Here is a 21,622-nt window from a genome sequence, read left to right on the forward strand (position 1 = left end):
CCCATGGATGGATCTCTGTAAAAAAATATGACGTGGTCCATTTTTCATTGAAAGTTCTACACTCCTTATTTACTTTTCTCCGCCTGTATAATGACATTTTGGCTAATGAGGGTGTTGAAATCGTGGTTGAAAAAAAGACCTCGATTAAAAAAAATGTTTAAAAAAAAGTTTATTAAAAAAAAGTTTAAAAAATGTTAAAAAAAAAGTTTAAAAAAAAAAAAAGTAAAAAAAAAAAAGAATTGCACTTCATTAAAAATATGAATTCCGTATCGTTTTTGCATTTTCCCCACTTTTAAAATCCTGCGGGCCTGATTAAACCTCCTTGGGGGCCGGTTCCGGCGCGCGGGGCGTATGTTTGACACCACTGCCGTAACAGGATGAGCGAGAGAGAAAGGATAGAGGCACCTGAAACATTCCACATAACTGCAGGGTGTAAGATGCTGGCAGGGAAAGCCTACATGGAGCGCCATAACCGGGTGGCTGGCATCATCTACCGAAACATCTGTGCGGAGTATGGACTGGAAACCCCGAGGTCAAAATGGGAAACACCTCCCAAGGTAGTAGAGAATGACCGAGCAAAGATTCTGTGGGACTTCCAGATACAGACTGACAAGATGGTAATGGACAACCAACCAGATATCGTGGTCATAGATAAAGGGCAAAGGAAAGCCGTTGTCGTGGATCTAGCGGTCGCGAGTGATAGAAACATCAGAAAGAAGGAACATGAGAAAATCGAGAAACACCAAGGGCTCAGAGAGGAGCTCGAGAGAGCCTGGAAGGTAAAGGTGACAGTCGTGCCTGTGGTGGTCGGAGCACTCGGGGCAGTGACCCCCAAACTTGACAAGTGGTTGCAACAGATCCCGGGAACAATATCGGATATCTCGGTCCAGAAGCGCAGTGCTGGGAACAGCACGGATACTGCGCAGAACCTCTCTGGGAGAGAACCCGAGCTAAAAAAATGGGGGACAGACACCACCCATGGGGGGGTGAGACGAGGATTTTTATTTTTATTTTATATCCCTAATGTCTAGAGGTGGCGGTGCCAGACCTCTGCTATGATAGGTCCTTTCTCTAGTGTTGGGGGGAGCAGAGGACTATTCCCTGAGGGTACACTGATTATTTCTGTTGTCCTGACTGATTATGGTCTATGACTGGCCCTGATTGCCCCATTCGCCCTGGTATCATCTCATCACCATGACTAAGCCTATGTGATAAATATCTTAGAATTCTCTTGTAAGCACGATCCAAATCGCACCTCACACCACCATGGCGATTTAGTGAAGGGTTTTGCTGTGAAATAAAAATAGCTTCTTTTGCTCCCCTTTCAAACCATCTATTTACTTTCGCTAAGGTTTTAACCTCACTGTCGTCAAATGAGTGGTTGCTAGCTTTTAGGTGCATATATAGTGCAGATTGAGGCCCACTAGCATTATCCCTATTGTTGTTTAAGTCAAAATGCTCAAAAAAAGAATTTATCAACATCGCAGGGACCTATCAAAGCAGAGGTCTGGCACTGCCACCTCTGGACATTAGGGATATATATAGGGCCAGAGCTACCAGCGAAATTTTTGTTCGCTGACGAAGCTTGTCGGATGAGAAGAGAAACGTCCGACACCTTCAAAGAAGTACAAATGATGCGGAAGAAACCTTTTCATCGACGTATGCAATCAACTGTTTCCACACGTAGCGAGTAAGGCCCTGTAACATAGCGCGTGAGCTTACCCCGGTTGCATCAACACATCCTGTGTTATATCGCTACTGACCCACAAACGAGCTTTAACTCCTGTGTAAATCTTTAAACCACCACCTGAGCAGAGGGCAACCCCGGTGCGACACAGTGTGAACACCATAGTATCAGTACATTATTCATAATTAAATGCTTGTGCTATAATGTACTGAGCAGCCATAAAAGTGCGTGTGTGGGGATAATCCTCAAAAAAACTCAGTGAGCTTAAGGCTCTGGAGATGTATTAACGCAATTATGGAGAAGTGATGAATTTGGAGATTTGTCTGACTTCTTTATAAAACAGAAAAGGTTTGCTTGAATCTATTTGCTTTTGAGTGTTGCATGTAAACTGGGACCCAGTTTTGGATTCTTACCAGCAGTGTTTCCCCTGACACACCTCTGTTGTTGAAAACCACGGATCTGAAATCCAAAAAACGGAAACAAGAACAAATGTTAATGTATCATATAATGTACCTTCATATTCAACTCATGAGTGACAAGTTCACTCCCAGTTAATCATAAAGCACATGCGCACTGAGAACCATTCACACACACAGAAATTTGGCATGTATGTGTATACATCCACCATCACACGTTCCTTTTTTCAGTGTAAATGTATAGCAAGTCATTTTGATTTATGTTCTTGTAATTTTATTTTTCTTTGTTCTGTCAGAGAAGACAACTTTTATCAAAACAGTTGGGTAGAAAAAGAAAACAAATGTTTTTGTCAAAATGCCCTTTAAAACATTTAGGTCTTTATGTTCATGGCATCTGCAATTCTGCACATAAGTGGGTTAGTCTTAATGTTGGTCATTTTACAGACAAATTTAAAGGACAACCGACACCATTTTTTTGTTTCCTAACTGACATCAGAAAAACATTTTATAGCATCTAAAATACCCAAAACACGCAGGCTGATATTTTTATTGGTGCAAAACACCAATAAAAATGACTTAATTAATAATAAAATGACTTACTGCAATTTTTTGCTGATGATACTAGTGCAGCGTGTTCGACCGGAAACAAATTCCTTGTGTGTTCTACATACATACAATAAAGACATACAATACATACAATAAAGATGATTCTGATTCTTAAAAGTGTCCCAAAACTACTTCAAAATGACCTCGGAAATGGCGAGTTTCAGAAGGTCCCGCCCCCTTGTTCGTGACGTCACACCAGGACATCTAGAATCAAAACAATGGCTTCAGATTCGAAGAAGATGCTTTCTTGTTACTCATCCAGTTATGACTATGATTCAAATAGCTCTGAAGAGGAAAGCATAAATGTTTGCAATCGATTAAAGAAGTCCTTCCGTATCATTTTGAGGCATCTGGAATCCAAAGTAGCTCTCAGAAAATGCACAAGATGGTGCCCATGCTCCGTTGGAAATGGGCTGATTTGTCTGCTGGGAATTTGTCTCAACTAGTATGAAATAGTAGTCGTGGTGCAACACACAACGATTCACCATCGCGTTATTATGTGTTTTCCTTCTAATTTCGCCATCAACACGGATCAACATGATGTTTTCAGACCAAACAAAGTACCCAAAATGCATTGTGTGTCGCTTTCTCGGTTAGGGGCGTTGCTGACGTCACGTCAGGAATCGTCACCAACTCGAAAACAAGACTTCCTGAATATTCAGCACGAGTCTTAAAACATAAAATATAGCTATCTGCTGTGGAATCTTTGTAAAATACGCTCAGTAGAAGTCATTTGAAGTGATTTTACAAATTATGGACACAACTTGTGTGGAGGTTTCAGTTGTCCTTTAAGGTTTAATTTAGACCGTGCTTACAACACGCAAGCACGCACGCACACACACGCAAACGCAAACACACACACACGCACACACACACACACACACACACAAGGTTCCCAAAAGTATCAAAATCAGCTCTTAACAGCAACCCAAGGCTGTTTCATACAGAGAACCTGCAAAATACAATGGTCTTTTCAATGACTGGCTCTTTTTTGTGTCACTCCATGACTGTGGGTACTCCATGACTGTGGGTACCCTCAGTGGCCATTCAACAAATGTCAGAAAGAAAGAATATGGAATGAAACCAAAAATTCTCAAGATACAAAAAGGAGAGGAGTAGCAGTACCTTACATTGCAGGAGTTTCTGAAAAACTACAAAGAGTCCTTTGGCAACACAAAACTCCTACTTATTTCAAACCAATAAACATGTAAAGGCAAAAATTAGTGCATCCAAAAGATAGGCTGCCAAATGAAAAACAAAGTAATGTTGTTTATTCAAAACATTGTAAGAATGAAAATTGTAAAGAGCAGTACATTGGGGAGACTCAACAAATTCTCCAAAAAAGACTTTATCAACATCGCAGGGATAATACGAGTGGGCCTCAATCAGCAGTACATTTGCACCTAAAAGCTAGCAACCACTCATTTGACGAAAATGAGGTTAAAATCTTAGCGAAAGAACATAGATGGGTTGAAAGGCCAGTAAAAGAAGCAATTCTCATAAAACAACTAAATCCTTCATTAAACCGGTCTGGTGGGGTGAGGTTCAATTTGGATTGTTCATACAATAGCCTGATTAGGCAACATTAGTAATGCTGATGAGTTGATACCGGAGGGAGTGGGGCAAACAGGCCAGTCAGAAATGTAGGAACAATCGGCGGGGCCGCAGGGAATGGTCCTCTGCTCCCCCCAACCTGAGAGTTGGGACCTATCATAGCTGCGCCGCCATGCCTGGACATTAGGGATATATATATGTATATATATATATATATAGGGCCAATACTACCAGTAAGACTTTAGTTCGCTGACGAAGCCTCGTGAATGGGAGGCGAAACGTCCGACACTTTCAAAAAAGTACAGATGACGGCTGAAGAAACCTTCTCATCGACACTCCATGACATGGCAAAATCTGTTATGCTTCTGATGTGATAACATAGCCGTGATGGAGGCTACTAAAAAATTCATTTGGGTGTACTCTGGACAGAACATGGCGCGCTATCTTCTACTTTTGGAGTTCAGGGGTCACTCCTAAAGACTTTCTATGACTCTGTGGGGGCATCAGCCATCCACTATGGCATTGTCTGCTGGTCAGGCAGCATCACCACCCGGGACAGAAAAAGACTGGAGCGCCTTGTCAAGCGGGCCAGTTCTGTCGTGGGCTGCTCGCTGTACTCTCTGGAGGAGGTGGGCAACAGACGGACGCTAGCTAAACTAAAAGCTATGATGGACAGCCCCTCCCACCCCCTCCTGCCCACCCTGACAGCACTGGGTAGCTCCTTTAGCCAGAGACTATTACACCCGCGCTGCAAGAAGGAGAGGTACCGCCGCTCGTTCCTACCGACTGCTGTCAGGCTTCACAATTCCCAATGATCACATGTGAAAAAAAAAACAAAAAAACTGGACACTTGTAAATATGGGTTGTTGCAATATATCTAAATGCATTTCTTGATTCTACACTATGTACAGTCTTGTTTATAGAACGGTTTTTGCACATCTACATTTGCACAGTATACAGTTGACATTTTTATTTTGTTATGCTTAGAATATCTTGTTTTCTATCCTTTCACTCCCACCCCAACCCGCTTCAATTGCTGCTGTGGACTGCAAATTTCCCCATTGCGGGACGAATAAAGGTATTCTGATTCTGATTCTGCGCATATTTTCTTTTCTTTTCCTGTGACTGTAAAGTGTCCTTGAGAGTTTTGAAAGGCGCTTATAGAAATCATGAAACACTGGTGATGTTATTCTGTCCATTTGTGCCAATGGATGGTCCTCACATGAGATTAGCCTTGATGTTGAGAGTGGTGTGGGAGCTGTGCCTCGGGATGGGAGGTTGTGAATTTGGGACATCGTAGATGACACACATCGTCTGTAGTGTGCCATTGTCAGTAGTGAGAGCGATATAGAGAGAGATGTAAAGATAGATAGAGAGAGAAAGACAGATAGAGAGAGAGATAGAGAGAGAGATCTAGAGATAGAGATCTAGGCGTAGAGAGGTAGAGGTAGAGATAGAGAGAGGTAGAGAGAGATAGAGAGAGAGATCTAGAGATAGAGATCTAGGCATAGAGAGGTAGAGGTAGAGATAGAGAGATGTAGAGAGAGGGTAGAGGTAGAGATAGAGGTAGAGACATAGAGAGGTAGGTAGAGAGGTAGGTAGAGAGAGAGAGAGAGAGAGAGAGAGAGAGAGAGAGAGAGAGAGAGAGAGAGAGAGAGAGAGAGAGAGAGGGAGAGAGAGAGAAATAGAGATAGAGAGAAATAGAGATAGAGATAGAGATAAATAGAGATAGAGATAGAGAGATAGAGAGAGATTTAGAGGTAGAGGTAGAGATAGAGAGAGCTAGAGAGATAGAGAAGGTAGAGGTAGAGATAGAGAGATAGATTTAGAGATAGAGAAAGAGAGAGATAGAGAAAGAGAGAGATATGGAGATAGATTTAGAGATTGAGAGAGAGATAGAGATAAAGAGATAGAGATAAAGAGAGAGCGATAGAGAGAGAGAGACAGAGAGAGAGAGAGAGCGAGAGAGTCAGACAGATAGACTAGATAGACAGATAGACTAGATAGACAAGATAGACAGATAGATTGGATAGACAGATAGAAAGTTAGATAGACAGATAGACAGCTAGACATAGATAGATAGATAGCTAGATGGATAGATAGATAGATAGATAGATAGATAGATAGATAGATAGATAGATAGATAGATAGATAGATAGATAGATAGATAGATAGATAGATAGATAGATAGAGAAGGAGCGAGAGAGAAAGAGAGAGAAAGAGAGAGAGAGAAAGAGAGAGAGAGATAAAGAGAGAGCGAGAAAGAGAGAGCGATAGATAGATAGATAGATAGATAGATAGATAGATAGATAGATAGATAGATAGATAGATAGATAGATAGATAGATAGATATAGAAGGAGCGAGAGAGAAAGAGAGAGAGAAAGAGAGAGAGAAAGAGAGAGAAAGAGAGAGAGAGAAAGAGAGAGAGATAAAGAGAGAGCGAGAAAGAGAGAGCGATAGATAGATAGATAGATAGATAGATAGATAGATAGATAGATAGATAGATAGATAGATAGATAGATAGATAGATAGATAGATAGATAGATAGATAGATAGATAGATAGATAGATAGATAGATAGAGAAAGAGAGACAGAGATAGAGAGATAGAGGGATAGGGAGAGAGAGAGAGAGAGAGAGAGAGAGAGAGAGAGAGAGAGAGAGAGAGAGAGAGAGAGAGAGAGAGAGAAGAGAGAGAGAGAGAATCATGAACCACTGGACGTGATGTTGGAGCTGTGCCTCAGGGATGGGAGGTTTTGAATTTGGGACACATATAAATTAAATGTTTATGATTATTTTTATTATTATTATCTTTTTTCCATTTAAATGTTTATGATTATTTTTATTATTATTATCTTTTTTCCATTTAGTGCACTTCCCTGTTGGAAATTAGGCCAAGACCACCCACCTATAGCCCAGATCCTGGCTCTGCTCGACCATGTGCAGGATGTATGACTCGCGACTGGTGCCGGTAAGCCCCGGGAGGAGGAGGACGGTGGGTCTGGAGGCGGGGTCGGGATGTGCAAGGCTGTCATTGTTGTCGAACCAGTCCAAGGAGATCTGTCCTCCATCTGCCGCCTTAATAAGCTCACTGCGGCAAAAGGAGGTACAATAGTCAGCATTGCACAACTTCGTGGTTGTTGGCCTATACCAGACATGGGCAAACTACGGCCCGCGTGCCACATACGGTCCGTTAGGCTTTTTAATCCGGGACGCCGTATTTGTCCAAATTATAGTAAAAACAGTGTCTGAAAGTCATGACAAAAACTTAGCGGACAACAAGGCAGACCACTCGGAAAAGCTGCCTGCCCCATTTTTCACAATTTGAAACACAATAAGACGAGTAATCGCAAAAGCATTGTCGCAAAATATAAACTTTGCTTTTTTAATTAAGGATGTACCTACGACAAAGGCTACCTTGCTTAAATAACCTTGCGTAAATGTAAATTACTCCAATGTTCTCCAAATGGAACGCCATTTCCACAGCCTTCGATAGTGGGAGGTCGTCAGGGGACAATAACAGTTTCTCCCGTAGCTTGGGATCAATCGTATGCTCCGCGAGTTGATCTCTAATCAGTTCCTCCTCCAAGCGGCCGAATTTACAGAGGCCCACTAAACACCTCAAATCGGCAACCTAGTGGTGTACCGACTCGCCTGTTCGTTGCCGTCCATGATTTTGCGGAGTTTAACACAAGTAGATATTATTGAGCTTTGCACCTTCGATTGAAACTTATTAAAAACAGACAAACTCTTGATAAATCACAGTGTGTATGTTATTTTAATCTATTTCCATTTCCTCCTCCCAGTATCTGCAAAATAGTATGTAAATGTTCAAAAAGTTTGCCCACCCCTGGCCTATACCATGATCGTCTTACGCTTCCGACACACAGCTCATTCATTGTAAGACACACATAGAAAAAAAGGTAGCGGCTTATAGTCCGGAATTCACTGTATTTTTGTATGTGAGAGTGTGTTGATGGGACACAAAAGAAGGTAAAAATCGGATAGTGGAAAGAAGATAGTGGTCTGTGTGTGTGGGGACAAGGGTGAAGGGGAAATGATCAAGGTAAAGAAAGATGAAGGAAAAGTGGGAATGGGCAGATGTGGTAAACATGAAAGAGTGACGCGTGTAAGGCAGAAAGGAGGGAGCAGGAAGAGAAAAGTCATCTCATTCTATAATTTCTTGCTCATCAGAGCTGCTATGACTGTGCAACTTTTCCTAAATCTGTCTTTATATTATTTTCAACAGGATGTGTTGGATGATATTGCCCGAGTTTGGAACAGCCATCTCATCAGGCCCTCAAATAACATAAATATCCCCAGTGGTCGGGCCAACGTGATGTAGACTTTACCTGAACTTTATGGTACAAGGGACTTCCTCTCCACAGTTGACAATGACCAAGTTCAACTGTGCAAAAGCCAGTGTGTCTTCTGTTTAACTATGCCTTGTGATCCGGATGTATTTGCATTGTGTGCTTTCTTAATGGCACAGTCTGATCTGATGCCACCAAAAGATCCGTATCAGGCTGTGAACTTGTACTTGCACCTCAGAGAGGCCCTTACTGAAACTCTAAGTTAGAAGCATGATGTTTTCAGGGGTCAGAGACATTAACTCTTGGTGAAAGCATTTTTCTTTCCAAATACCAGTCATACTAGAATTATATTATATTCAAATTTAAAGGACAACCGACACCTCTGGACAAGTTGCGACCATAATTTGTAAAATCACTTCAAATGACTTCTACTGAGCGCATTTTACAAAGATTCCACTGCATATAGCAATATTTTACGTTTTAAGACTTGCGTTGAATATTCAGGAAGTCTTGTTTTCTAGTTGATGACGATTCCTGAAGTGACATCACATTAGGAACGCCCCTGACCGACAAAGCGACACACAATGCATTTTGGGCACTTTTTTCATCTGAAAACAGTGTTGATAGCAAAATTAAAAGGAAAACTACATAATGTGATGGTGAATCGTTGTGTGCATTTAACTAAAAATAAACATGAATTCCTCAAAGAAATAACCATATATGTTTTGGTTGGTGTTTGGGTAAAACCATTTTATGGCTCCTCAACTGGTTATAAATAACATTTATTTCAAGGACAACCGACTGACATCAAAAAAACGTTTTATAGCATCTAAAATACCCAAAACACGCAGGCTAATATTTTTAGTCAAATGAAAAACACCAGTAAAAATGAAAGTGTCCCAAAACGACTTCAAAATGACCTCAGAAAGTTTCAGTTTCAGAAGGTCCCGCCCCCTTGTTCGTGACGTCGCGCCAAGACATCTTGCCTTGCTCGAGAATCAAAACAATGGCTTCAGATTCGGAGAAGATGCTTTCTTGTTACGCATCCAGTTATGAATATGATTCAAATAGTTCTGAAGACGAAAGCATACATGTTTGCAATCGATTAAGGAAGTCGTTCCATATCAATTCGAGCTGGCAGGACTCCAATGTAGCGTCCCCGAAAATGCACAAGATGGCGCCCAAGCTCTGTTGGAAATGGGCTGATTTGTCTGCTGGGAATTTGTGTCAGCTAGTATCAAATAGTAGTCTTGGTGTAACACACGATTCACCATCGCGTTATTTATGTGTTTTCCTTCTAAGTTCGCCATCAACACGGATAAACACAAAGTTTTCAGACCAAACAAAGTACCCAAAATGCATTGTGTGTCGCTTTCTCGGTCAGGGGCGTTCCAGACGCGACGTCACGTCAGGCATCATCATCAACTATAAAACAAGACTTCCTGAATATTCAGCGCGAGTCTTAAAACGTAAAATATAGCTATATGCGGCGGAATCTGTAAAATACGTTCAGTCTAAGTCATTTAAAGTGATTTTACAAATTATGGACACAACTTGTCCGAAGGCATTGGTTGTCCTTTACGGCTGTCCTCTTAAACCCCTTGTTCATCATTTCTTTTACGCTTCACTTTAGATGGATAATTTGAATACGTTTGAGGAGTAATTATAACTTGCCATCACAATTAAAAACTTTTGGTCTGCTGTTTTTCTTACTGTATAAGGAAAGCATATTTGATCAATACAAAATGTTCGTCTGTCAAATCATTCTTGGTGTCAATAAATATACAGTACTGTCTTGGTTGCTGATTGTAATCACAAATATTTAACCACTTCTACTGAGTGTATTTTACAAAGATTCCAACGCATATAGCTATAGTTTACGTTTTAAGACTCGCGCTGAATATTCAGGAAGTCTTGTTTTCGAGGTGGTGACGATTCCTGACGTGACGTCACGTCAGGAACGCCCTTGACCGAGAAAGCGACACACAATGCATTTTGGGTACTTTGTTTGGTCTGAAAACATCGTGTTGATGGCGAAATTAGAAGGAAAATACATAAATAACGTGATGGTGAATCGCTGTGTGTTGCACCAAGACTACTATTTGACACTAGTTGTAACTGCAGCTGATGCATTTGTTTATGACCGATGTCCCGTAGTTGACTAGCAGATGGCTGTGCTTTATTTTCTTAACATTGCGTTGGGCTGTTGTGACTTCCAGTCGAGATTTACTTCCTGCTCTACGTTATTTAAGTTTCATTTTACTAAGAAGACGGTGAGGATCGACAAGCTTTATCGCTGCGCTGTTTAGCAAGGAAAAGAACAAAGACCAAATACTTCTATTTCGGACAGAAAGCGGGCAAAGTGTTCTGCGATGTACTTTTAAACTCTATTGCTAGAAGCAGACTAGAGCAGGGGTGTCAAACTCATTTCGCATCGCGGGCCACATACGGCCTAGGGAGATGTCAAGTGGGCCGGACCATTAAAATTATACCATATTCTGCTAAAAAAATAGCAAAATATCATGTATTTCCTTTGTTTTGGTGTAAAGAAGCACCTTTAGGAAACATTAGGAAAATATTGACATTTAATGAACTGTCCTTTTACAAAACATTTCATGAAACACCTCATATTTCCTTAGACAAATGTGCAATTTACTTTTATCATTCACAAATATGCATTGCAACTGATCCCACTGATTGTACAACGGCACAAAACTTTAATTGGTACTGAAAAATATAGTAATGCGCTTATTAAATGAGACTTTTAAAGAAAGGGAATTTTTAAACCACTTACACATACGCATATAAAATCTAAATGTAATCCCTGCGTACACCTTACAAACCAAGGAGAGTGATTTTAAATGTGTAATGAAGAAAGTGTTCACCTGTCCTGTAAATCTGTAAACTTCGTACATGAAACATACATACACATACAAAACATACTGAAAATTAATGGAGTTGTATGAACAGTAGAATTCCATCACAGAACTTTTGTTTTGAAGCTGCTGACTAACATTAAAGTGTGGTATGGCAGGCTGTGGGTAATGTTACTGTCGCTGAGAAGTTTGTCAAACTGACGATGGTTCAGACCTCTGGACCGGATGAAATTTACAGTGCGAACAACCACCTCCATGACGAGGTCCATTTTCAGCGACTTGCAACACAATGCCTCCTGGTGCAAAATACAGTGAAATGTCCAGAAACGATCTCCTCCATTAAGGGCTTGTACTTTGTCTTTGAACTTTGTCGCGACACCTGCTTTCTTTCCGACCATAGATGACGCGCCGTCTGTAGCCAGGCTGACAGCGCGGCACCAGTCCACTCCAACTCTGTCCAATACAGCAAAGACAGAGCCGAAAATGTCATTGGCTGTTGTGGTGTCCATCATTGGCACCAACTCAAGAAACTCTTCAGTAACAGTCAATGTCTCATCAATTCCTCAAATAAATATGGCCAGTTGGGCCACGTCTGTGATGTCAGTGCTCTCGTCACTTGCCACAGAAAATGCAATAAATCCTCTCTGCTATAGTATTCCTCGTCAGGCTAATATTGGCAAAAGCTTGTCACTTCTCGGAACATACAAGTTCAGCCGCCTTCATCATGCATCGTTTAACAAAGTCACCGTCGAAATACGGCTTCGATGCTAATGCTATTTCGCTAGAAATTAGGTAGCTGGCTTTTACCGCTGCTTCATTGACTTCTCGGCTGTTTCCTCAGACCCGCCAGTAATTTGTTAATATTTTCTCTTCTCAGTTGTCCTTGCAACCCGTCACATTTTTCGCTGTGACGAGTCTCGCAGTGGCGTCGAATATTATATTCCTTCAATACCGAAACTTGTTGCAAACACACCAAGCACAAAAAGGTTTTCCGTGCATCTCTGTAAATAAATAGGACGTGGTCCATTTTTCTTTGAAAATTCTACACTCCTTATCTACTTTTCTCCATTTGGATAATGACATTTTGGCTAATGAGGGTGTAGCGGAGAGGCAGAGACCAAGGTATTAACAACGTCGCAACAAGCAGCAGATGGTGCATTGACACCGTCTGCTGTTTTCAGTCTGTCTCAGTGATGCGGCGTGTCTTCTACTCTGATGGAACGAGTGCGCCCCTTAGAGGATAATCCATGAATTGCAGTGAATTAAAAATATCAATTCCATGTCTTTTATGCATTTTTCCACTTTCAAATTATCCTGCGGGCATGATCGAACCTCCTTGGGGGCCGGTTCCGGCCCGCGGGCCGTATGTTTGACACCCCTGGACTTGAGGATACACTCCAGTTTTTCTTTGTTTTGTTTAAAAAAATATATACATTGTAAAGTGTTCAAGAATCACTGTGTGATTGGTGGGAGTGTCACTGCAGCTGATGCATTTGTTTATGACTGATGTCCCGTAGTTGACTAGCAGATGGCTGTGCTTTATTTTCTTAACATTGTGTTGGGCTGTTGTGACTTCCGGTAGAGATTTACTTCCTGCTCTACGCTATTTAAGTTTCATTTTACTAAGAAGACGGCGAGGATCGACAAGCTTTATCGCTGCGCTGTTTCACAAGGAAAAGGACAAAGACCAAATACTTCTATTTCGGACACAAAGCGGGCAAAGTGTTCTGCGATGGTGATGGTGGTGGTGTTGGTGTAAAATCACAGGAAAGAATAACCATCTGTATAAAGAACCGGAGTCCTTTGTTCGAAATGGAGTTACACTAGTTGACACAAATTCCCAGCAGAGAAATCAGCCCATTTCCAACGGAGCTTGTGCGCCATCTTGTGCCTTTTCTGGGCACTACATTGGAGTCCAGACGCCTCAAAATGATACGGAAGGACTTCTTTAATCGATTGCAAACATTTATGCTTTGCTCTTCAGAACTATTTGAATCATATTTATAACTGGATGAGTAACAATCTAAAGCCATTGTTTTGATTCTAGAGCAAGGCAAGAGGTCCTGGCGTGATGTCACGAACAAGGGGGCGAGACCTTCTGAAACTCGCCATTTCCGAGGTCATTTTGAAGTAGTTTTGGGACAATTTGTTTTTATTGGTGTTTTGCATTTGACTAAAAATATCAGCCTGCGTGTTTTGGGTATTTTAGAAGCTATAAAACGTTTTTCTGATGTCAGTTAGAAAACAGAAAAAGGGTGTCGGTTGTCATTTAAGTAGTTGTGTGTACTCCTATAGTCGTTGTCTTAAATACATCAATACTTTGGCATATGAACTTAATTGGTTCCAAGAAAGTGTGTGTAAGGCGAAAAGTGTGTATTCCAAACATTAATTTCACATAGGAAACTATTAAAATGAGAATAGTCCGTTCCCAGGTCCCCATAAAACATAATTCTCTACTAAATAAGCCTTAAAACTGCACAAAATATACCTTATCTTATGTATAATAAATGTGCTATGGTATTGTAGTTAAAGAAATAAACTGTACTGTGTTATAAAGTTGTTTTATTTACCTTTGTGATGGTCGTTGATGGCTTGATGGAATGGATAACTTTTTGCATAAAGTGTCTCAAGGAGCTCTGGGTTGTACATCTTAGAAGTTGTGATATTGCAACAGATACAGGCAGACACACTAGAAACTTCATTAATAGCTGGTTCCCTTGCTTGTCTACTCTTCAAATTGTACAGATGGCTTGTGCGGCTTATTTGTGGAGTCTGATTGATGGGTTATTTTAACCTTGCAGTCTACACCCTGCCTTTGAACTATCAATAAAGTTGAAACAAGTCCAGATTTCACAGTGTTTTCTATCCATTTTCTCACCTTTTCACTTTTGTTTTTTGTTTCAAGCTCTGCCGTCTGCCTTTCCTGTTCATGTGCAGCTCTGTATTTCTGTAACCCCTCCCCCGCTCACTGCTGCGTGTGTCCTGGTGCGTGTGTCCCCTCCCTCCTCTACCACGGATCTTGACCAATCATGTGCGGCTTTAACCGAAGACTGGGGGCGGGGAATAGAGGATTAAAAAAAAGTTGGCAGCCATTTACAGCTCCTCGTTCACTTCAGAGCTCCAGCTCCAACAACCGGATCATTAGCGAACGACACATCACTCATTGTGTTCCATTGTGTTCCATGTGTTTCCCGAAAAATAGTTCGGATGCCAAGATTATATTCTCATGAATTTAACGTTCGTAAGGCGAAAAGCTCGTTAGCTAAAGCGTTCGTAAGCCGAGGTATCACTGTATATTAAGTATAAATACTGTTTACATATTTTAATCATCCTGGTACTCAGGGGTCAGGCTTAGGCGGCATCCCCACTTTGCATATTTTTACCTATTGAGGGGGGTTCTGGTCCCCATTAACTGAGATAAACGGAGAATTGCTATATATGCTCATGTCCAGGTTGTATACTTTATATTGCATTCTGTATTGTGTATAGTTCTTTTTCTGAAACAAAATGTTGCATGCAACATTTTGTTTTTCTTTTCTAAGCCCCCCACTCACCCTTCAGGTTTGCTGCTGTAGATTGTAAATTTCCCCATTGTGGCACAATTAAAGCTTTCCTTTCTCTTATTCTAATTCATATTCTTATTCTTAAAAGAGGAATCAAAAGCACAGTGCTTGTGAATCCTAATATGCTTTTTCAATTTCCATTCCAGTCCACATTGGCCTGAGTACATTACACCTTTAGCACAGGGAGCATGAAATTACAGAAGCTCTATGAAATATGCACCTGGAGGCCAAAGGCAAGGGAGCAGGGGGGTTGCGCATCTGCAGCATTGCTTCACCTGCACCGCCAAAGACAAAACACTTTGGTCACCCTCTTTAACGTCGGGTTAACTCTTAATGACTTCATTATGGGAAGTGGGCTGTGTTAAAGTTTGTGTGGGGGGGGGGGTTGCTATTCAGAGACATATCTCCAGCAAATGTGACTGTCACTAGGATGGGACTAATGTGGATTACCACTCAAAAAGTCCTTGTAATGTCACCAATGATGATACTAGGAGGACAATGTCTACAGAAATCATTCTAAAAAGACTAACTGACAATAAGTAGTCAATCCTGGATATGATGTCTTTTGACACCTTTCAGTAATCTCAAACGTTATGGCATTAGGAATTTATGAAGGCACATTTGGGCAAGTGTAATTATAATTACCGCAAACATTTTTTTTACAAACCACTATTTGCAAGAGAGACGCAATTTTAGTTTTCTCCCTACAAGCAGTGTTTGTTTGCCCGGATGCCCGAGGCTTGTAACTTTTACGCCGGGCGTACAAATTCCAAAACCTCTCTGCCCGGGTGGCTGACAACTTTTTCCAGAAAAAAAAACAAAGATTTTTTTTCAAATCAAACGTTTGTTTTATTCCGATTTCGAAATATTCGTTCGGTTTGAAATTTTGGAATTTCGGTTCGTTTGGCAATTTTTAATTTCGGTTCATTTGGCAATTGACATACTCGGCAGCCAATCAGAACCCTGCATCGAATAACTTCGTGCTTCCGGGTGCATTTGCATATCTTTTTCAAAAGTAGACGCACAGAGAACACAAGAAAAATGGATAAGTGGTTAGGAATCAAGCCAAAACCTCAGCCCCAGAAGAGAGACGCTCCAAAACGTAAATGTACATTGAGAGCATCGTGGAAAGAGGAGTTTACGTGGCTTGCAGCAGACAACGCAATGCAAATATTGCACTGTACAACCTGCCGGGAAGTGTATGGACAAACGACAACTGGAGCTAAATCAGCAACAGAGGACATTTCCGACAAATTAGGCAAGGCAGCATTTTTGGTAGGTACATCAGTTACTTAATTTTAAAGTGATGTTCTGTTATATATTCTGATTATCAATCCTTAATACTTTGCAACAATGTTTTTTGCGATTAGTTGTCTTATTGTGTTTCAAGTTGTTAAAAATCGGGCAGGCAACTTTATGGCCAGGCAGGCAACTTTTCGGAGTTGTCTGCCCTGGAGTCCACTAACTTTTTGTCATGAGTTTCAGACACTGCAACAAGGGTAAGTATTTTTGCACATTGCCAAAGTAGAGGCACAAAGGGCCCTTTTTGTCCTCAGACCTTTGCTTCAAGATAAGACTGATTAGTTGTGAAATAGAGAATAAAGGCAGAATGCCTCCCAGTGGAACAAAGCTCACTCAGTTCAGTCTTAACAGAAATCTCAGATCTGTATCTTGTGTAAGAGTCAATGCCAGTTCAGGACTCACTTCCTGTAGGCCACTCCGGGCTTGGCCGTGACGAAGGGTCTGAGAAGCGTTTGGATGCGGCTTTCCCAGCACCAAAAGGTGGGGTAGTAGGTCTCTGACACGATGGGGCATTGCTCATGCAGGAACTGGTAAAACCTCTTGCCTCCTGAAATGAGCTGTGGCTTCTGAAAAAAAAAACACACAAGCAAATGTTAAATATTGTGTTGGCCACAGCATTTTGGCTAAAGTTACCATTCCCGTATTCATCACTAACTATTGCTAGAATCCAAGTAGTCTGCATTGATTAAAAACAATACATTAGGTAGTGCTAAATCCAAAACAAAAGATGACACCTGGAATCTTATAAAAAAACATCATGTGGTTTTATTTCTTTGTTTGTTATATCTGACAAAATCACACCTCTGATTTTAATATGACATTTTTAAGAATTTATAACACAAACAAATACATTAGACAATCACCGATCTATTCATAAAATGAACTAGTGTAGAACCAACTAATGTAGATCTAAACAAGTTGTTTATTTACTGTATCGTGGAATAGTGGCACACCGCTATGCGTGGAGGATCTCGACCTGGCCCATCTATCGCCAAAATTTCCCCATAACTGAGATTCATGGAAAACTATTGGTGGGGGTAATTGCAATATAACACAGAAATTCGTCCCAAAAAGTGAATCTACATTCAATAAAAATTTAATATTATATATATATAAACACAATATAAAAACATACATACAAAATGCATTTCAGAACAATTTATTGTAAAATATCAGAAAGAAAAAAAAAATCAGACTGCATCTGCTAAGAAACCCTGGATTATTCGAGAAATGGCAGCACAGGATTTTCCTGGAGTGATCAATTTTGTATTTACTGGAATTACTTATTTTGTGAATTGATAAGACCATTAAAACCAATCTTGCACAAAATGCTAAATATCTGCCGATCCAATGTAGTCAATCGGATCTGTGAAACGTCGAATAAATACGGCATGTACTGTACTGTATGTCTATACAGTATGTGTGTATGTAAATATTTAGATATAATGCAGTATTTTTCATCTGCATTTTGTAAAGGTTAAACACACATACATGTGATGTCCATACAGATGTGTAATGTTGGTTGTGATGGTGGTACTAGAAGTGTTCAGTATTTTTAGGTTTTAGTGGACATCGTCTGATAACTGATAGTGCTGTAATGGCCTTTAATAATTGTTTGGATTGGGAAACATGGCATGATAGGGAGATATTCTACGGGTGCCACTACTATGAATTATTATTCAAGCTAATAGTATAACGATAATAATAATAACATTAATATTAATCAAAATAAGAAGTAGAAGAATCATCATGACCACTAGATGGCACACTCGAGATAGCTCTACAGTATTGAGACATCCGGTGCACTGTAATTGCCTGAACATTGATTGAATGCGAGTATATGCGCGCCCGCATTAGCCATGTGGTTGTCATGTAAAGCAATGGGATCATCAAATTAAAGTGTGCAATAAGGACGAAGAATGCAAAAAAAAAAATGTGTTTAAGCGGCAGATAGTTCGTAGAGTGTTATTCCGACCACACTGAGGTTGGCGGTGCTGGCAGCGGCGCCATTCGTTCTTGCACGCCCATGCAACGAAACGTGTGAATACTTTAACAATCCTCCGTAAAAATAAGCACACAACACGGCTTTACCTTGGCCACTGAGATTAGGTAGTAGCAGGTGTACGCCACACTGAAGCCGAGTACGAGAGAGAGTCCCACTCCAGAGCCCAGCAGACCAACTTTAACTTGGTTTTCCAGATAATGAGACAGGTCCCGCGTCAAAACATCCAAATTCAGCTGCGTTGAGATCATTGCAAGGCGCCTCGACTCTAGAGACGCTGGGCTGCGACAACAGCGGCTGCAAACACAATCAGAGACCGGTCTATGCTTGGGTGCGTGTACACGTGCGCGTACATGAGTGGGTGCGTGCGCGTTAGCGCGCGCCTGTGAGTGTGTGTGTGTGCGCTTCCTGCATTGCAGAAGACAGCCAGGGCTACCTGATAAGGTTGGAACGGAGGGCATGGAGTACCGGGTGCATGGACAAAGTGACCTGGCGAGGGCGCTGTTTGTCCAAATAACGACGACCGCTTGATGCCCTTGCAAGGTTGAGTGTGTCAGAGCGGTTTGCAGCAGTTATTTGTTAGGGTTAGCCAGTGTTAGCCAATAATTCTTTTTCATAATAGTTAGTTTGTGTTCACATTCATTAGGTTGTATTTTTTTGTTCGTTTGTATTTGTTTTTATTTGTTCAAAAATGTTTTTAGTTTTTTTTCCAATCATGTCGTGCTATTATTAGGCTATATTACAATCTGTGTGCTTCTGAACATACCAACATGATCTATTTACACTGTTGTAGAAACTGGAAAAACAGTTTTGGCTATATCTACTCAACAAAATTCTTGTTAGATCTGTGATTTCCATCCATTAAATTGGTACAATTTTACAACACCCAGAGTAGTGTAAGTCAATGACATTATAAAACCTATTCTACACAAAAAGGAAGAAGCCCTTTTTTCCATATCCAAATGTCAACCATTGCATGATGAAAACCACAATCACTTTGCTGTTCTTAGAATGTTATTTTGAGCAGTTTATATATTTTCCTAAAGGTGGCAGTCAGCTCCATTTTAGTACCAAGTACAGTATATACAGTATACTGCAAGAGTATATTTTTTTCCAATGGCATATTGTTGTGGCATGGCAAAAATGCTAAACACAAAAAATGATTTAAAAAAAGTATCATTTTGGTGCTACAGTTAGTAAGCGAATGATAATGTCACTTGAAAACAATTTTGAGGTATTTGCAAGTGCAACCTCCTACCCCCTCCAAAATTAAGGTTAAATTCCCAATTGTACCACTTTCAGGGTGTTTGACCTGGTAGGCATGCCGGCGGGACGCGCGTACACGGGTTCCTCCACCAAAACGCTCGACTTTCCATCCAGTGATAGGAATTCCGTCTCTTTTTAGAAAGCCGGTATTTTTGGATCGGCTCACCAAAAAGGTCAGGCTCTTTTGGCTCCCAAAAAGATTCTCGGTTATTTTAATAATAATACATTTTATTTCAAGCGCCTTTCAAAACACCCAAGGACACTTCACAATAAAAACAATAAAACAAAGCACATAGCAATAAAACCACAAGTAAAATGATACATAATAAAATTGCAGATAGAACTATACATTGAAAGCAATTTTAAACAAGTGGGTTTTGAGGTGAGCCTTGAAAATAGGGAGGGAGTCAATATTACGGATGTTGGGTGGAAGTGAATTCCAGAGTTTGGGAGCAGAGCGGCTGAAAGCTCTGCATCCCATCGTGGTGAGACGGGCAGAGGGCACATAGAGGTGAAGGGAGGATGAGGATCTGAGGGACCAAGAGGGAACAGAGATTTGAAGCAGGTCAGAAAGATAGGGAGGGGCAAGGTTATGGATGGCTTTGAATGTAAACAGAAGTATTTTGAATTCGATACAATGTTTAACAGGTAGCCAGTGGAGTTGCTGGAGGACAGGGGTGATGTGGTGAAAGGAGGGGGTTCTAGTGATGATCCGGGCTGAAGAATTTGGGACGAGTTGGAGTTTATGGAGAAATTTCTGATTGATACCGAAGAGAAGTGCGTTGCAATAATCGATGCGGGAGGTGACGAGACTGTGGATAAGGATAGCAGTGGTGTGAGGGGTGAGCGAGGGACGGAGACGGTGAATATTACGGAGGTGGAAATAAGCAGACCGAGTTATTATTATTATTATTGTTATGTTATTTTGTTGCTTAAACTAATTTACTTCCAAAAATAATGCAAAATTTTATGTAAAACGAATTACTAATATAAAAAACACACAATATATCATTTTTTTTACATTTACACGGATTTATTTACAGTATATTCTTTAATATCGTACTGATCGGAGATTTCGCCATGCTGTATTCCCTCGCCAGATCAGACACTCGCACACCTCCTTCATATTTTGCGATTATTTCTTTCTTAAATGCAATAGTTGTATGCACTACTTTTCTTTTGTCACTTTAAGTAGCACTTACTTTCTTTGGAGGCATGATTAGGGGCTAAAACTCTTCATACACCTATATTAAACGCTAGAGCAAAACGCAGCACGTCCGCTAGCGACAACAGTTGGCCCGTGCGCCGTTCAGCTCTCCACCCTCGCGTACGCACTCACGCGTCGTATTGGCGTTCGAACACCGATTGATGTTCGAGCGCCGAAGCATGAATATCTCATATTTTGTTCGAACACTGAGGCGTCGAGAACCGACGTACCACTGTATATATACAACGACTGTGCGCATCCTTTATCACGGCGAGGGGCATTACAATATATATATATATATATAAATATATACAGTAAAGTCTCGTTATATCGATATTCTCGGGAGTCAGAAAAAATATCGATATAACCGGACAATCGATATATCCGATCCTGCGGCATTTAAATTTTCTCCTTGCGATCATAGAAATAGTATCGTAATAAGCAGTACTATCGATATAACCGATATCGATATAACGAGACTTTACTATATATATATATATATATATATATATATTGTGATGTCACGAGAGGCTGTGTCCTGGAGGGCAAATACATCCCCCTAAAATGGCTCCACCCAGAGAGAGTCTTGGCCCCATCTGGTGGAATGCAGCAATTCAAACCACACACCTGCGGCTGATCACGGCTTGATTGGCTTGCAAGGCTCTTAAGCTCTGGTTGACTCTCTCCCTGTCCCCGTTCTGATTGGACGCGACTGCCCGGCCTTTCACCCACTGTAGAGAGAAACACAGGAAAGACTGGCCCGACTATCTCGGAAGGGGAGAGGTAAGACGCGTGTAGTGAATACTCAAGCCTACCCCCCTGATTCATTCT

At 40.9% G+C, this 21,622-nt stretch overlaps 1 protein-coding gene across 1 annotated transcript in view; it reads right to left on the minus strand.

Moving 5' to 3' along the window:
* Positions 1–21,622, minus strand: part of abhd3 (abhydrolase domain containing 3, phospholipase) — a 45,784-nt gene that overhangs the window by 19,545 nt on the left and 4,617 nt on the right. Inside the window, exons 2-5 of the mRNA XM_089009166.1 lie at positions 18,408–18,615; positions 16,719–16,882; positions 7,171–7,353; positions 2,101–2,146 (exon numbers count right to left, since the gene is read on the minus strand). Coding sequence (XP_088865292.1) covers positions 2,101–2,146; positions 7,171–7,353; positions 16,719–16,882; positions 18,408–18,569 — 555 coding nt within the window. The 5' untranslated portion in view covers positions 18,570–18,615. The remainder of the gene's footprint in view (positions 1–2,100; positions 2,147–7,170; positions 7,354–16,718; positions 16,883–18,407; positions 18,616–21,622) is intronic.

Source organism: Hippocampus bargibanti, linkage group LG11 (genome assembly GCF_051943395.1).
Source record: "Hippocampus bargibanti isolate YZ-2025 linkage group LG11, ASM5194339v1, whole genome shotgun sequence".
NCBI lineage: Eukaryota > Metazoa > Chordata > Actinopteri > Syngnathiformes > Syngnathidae > Hippocampus > Hippocampus bargibanti.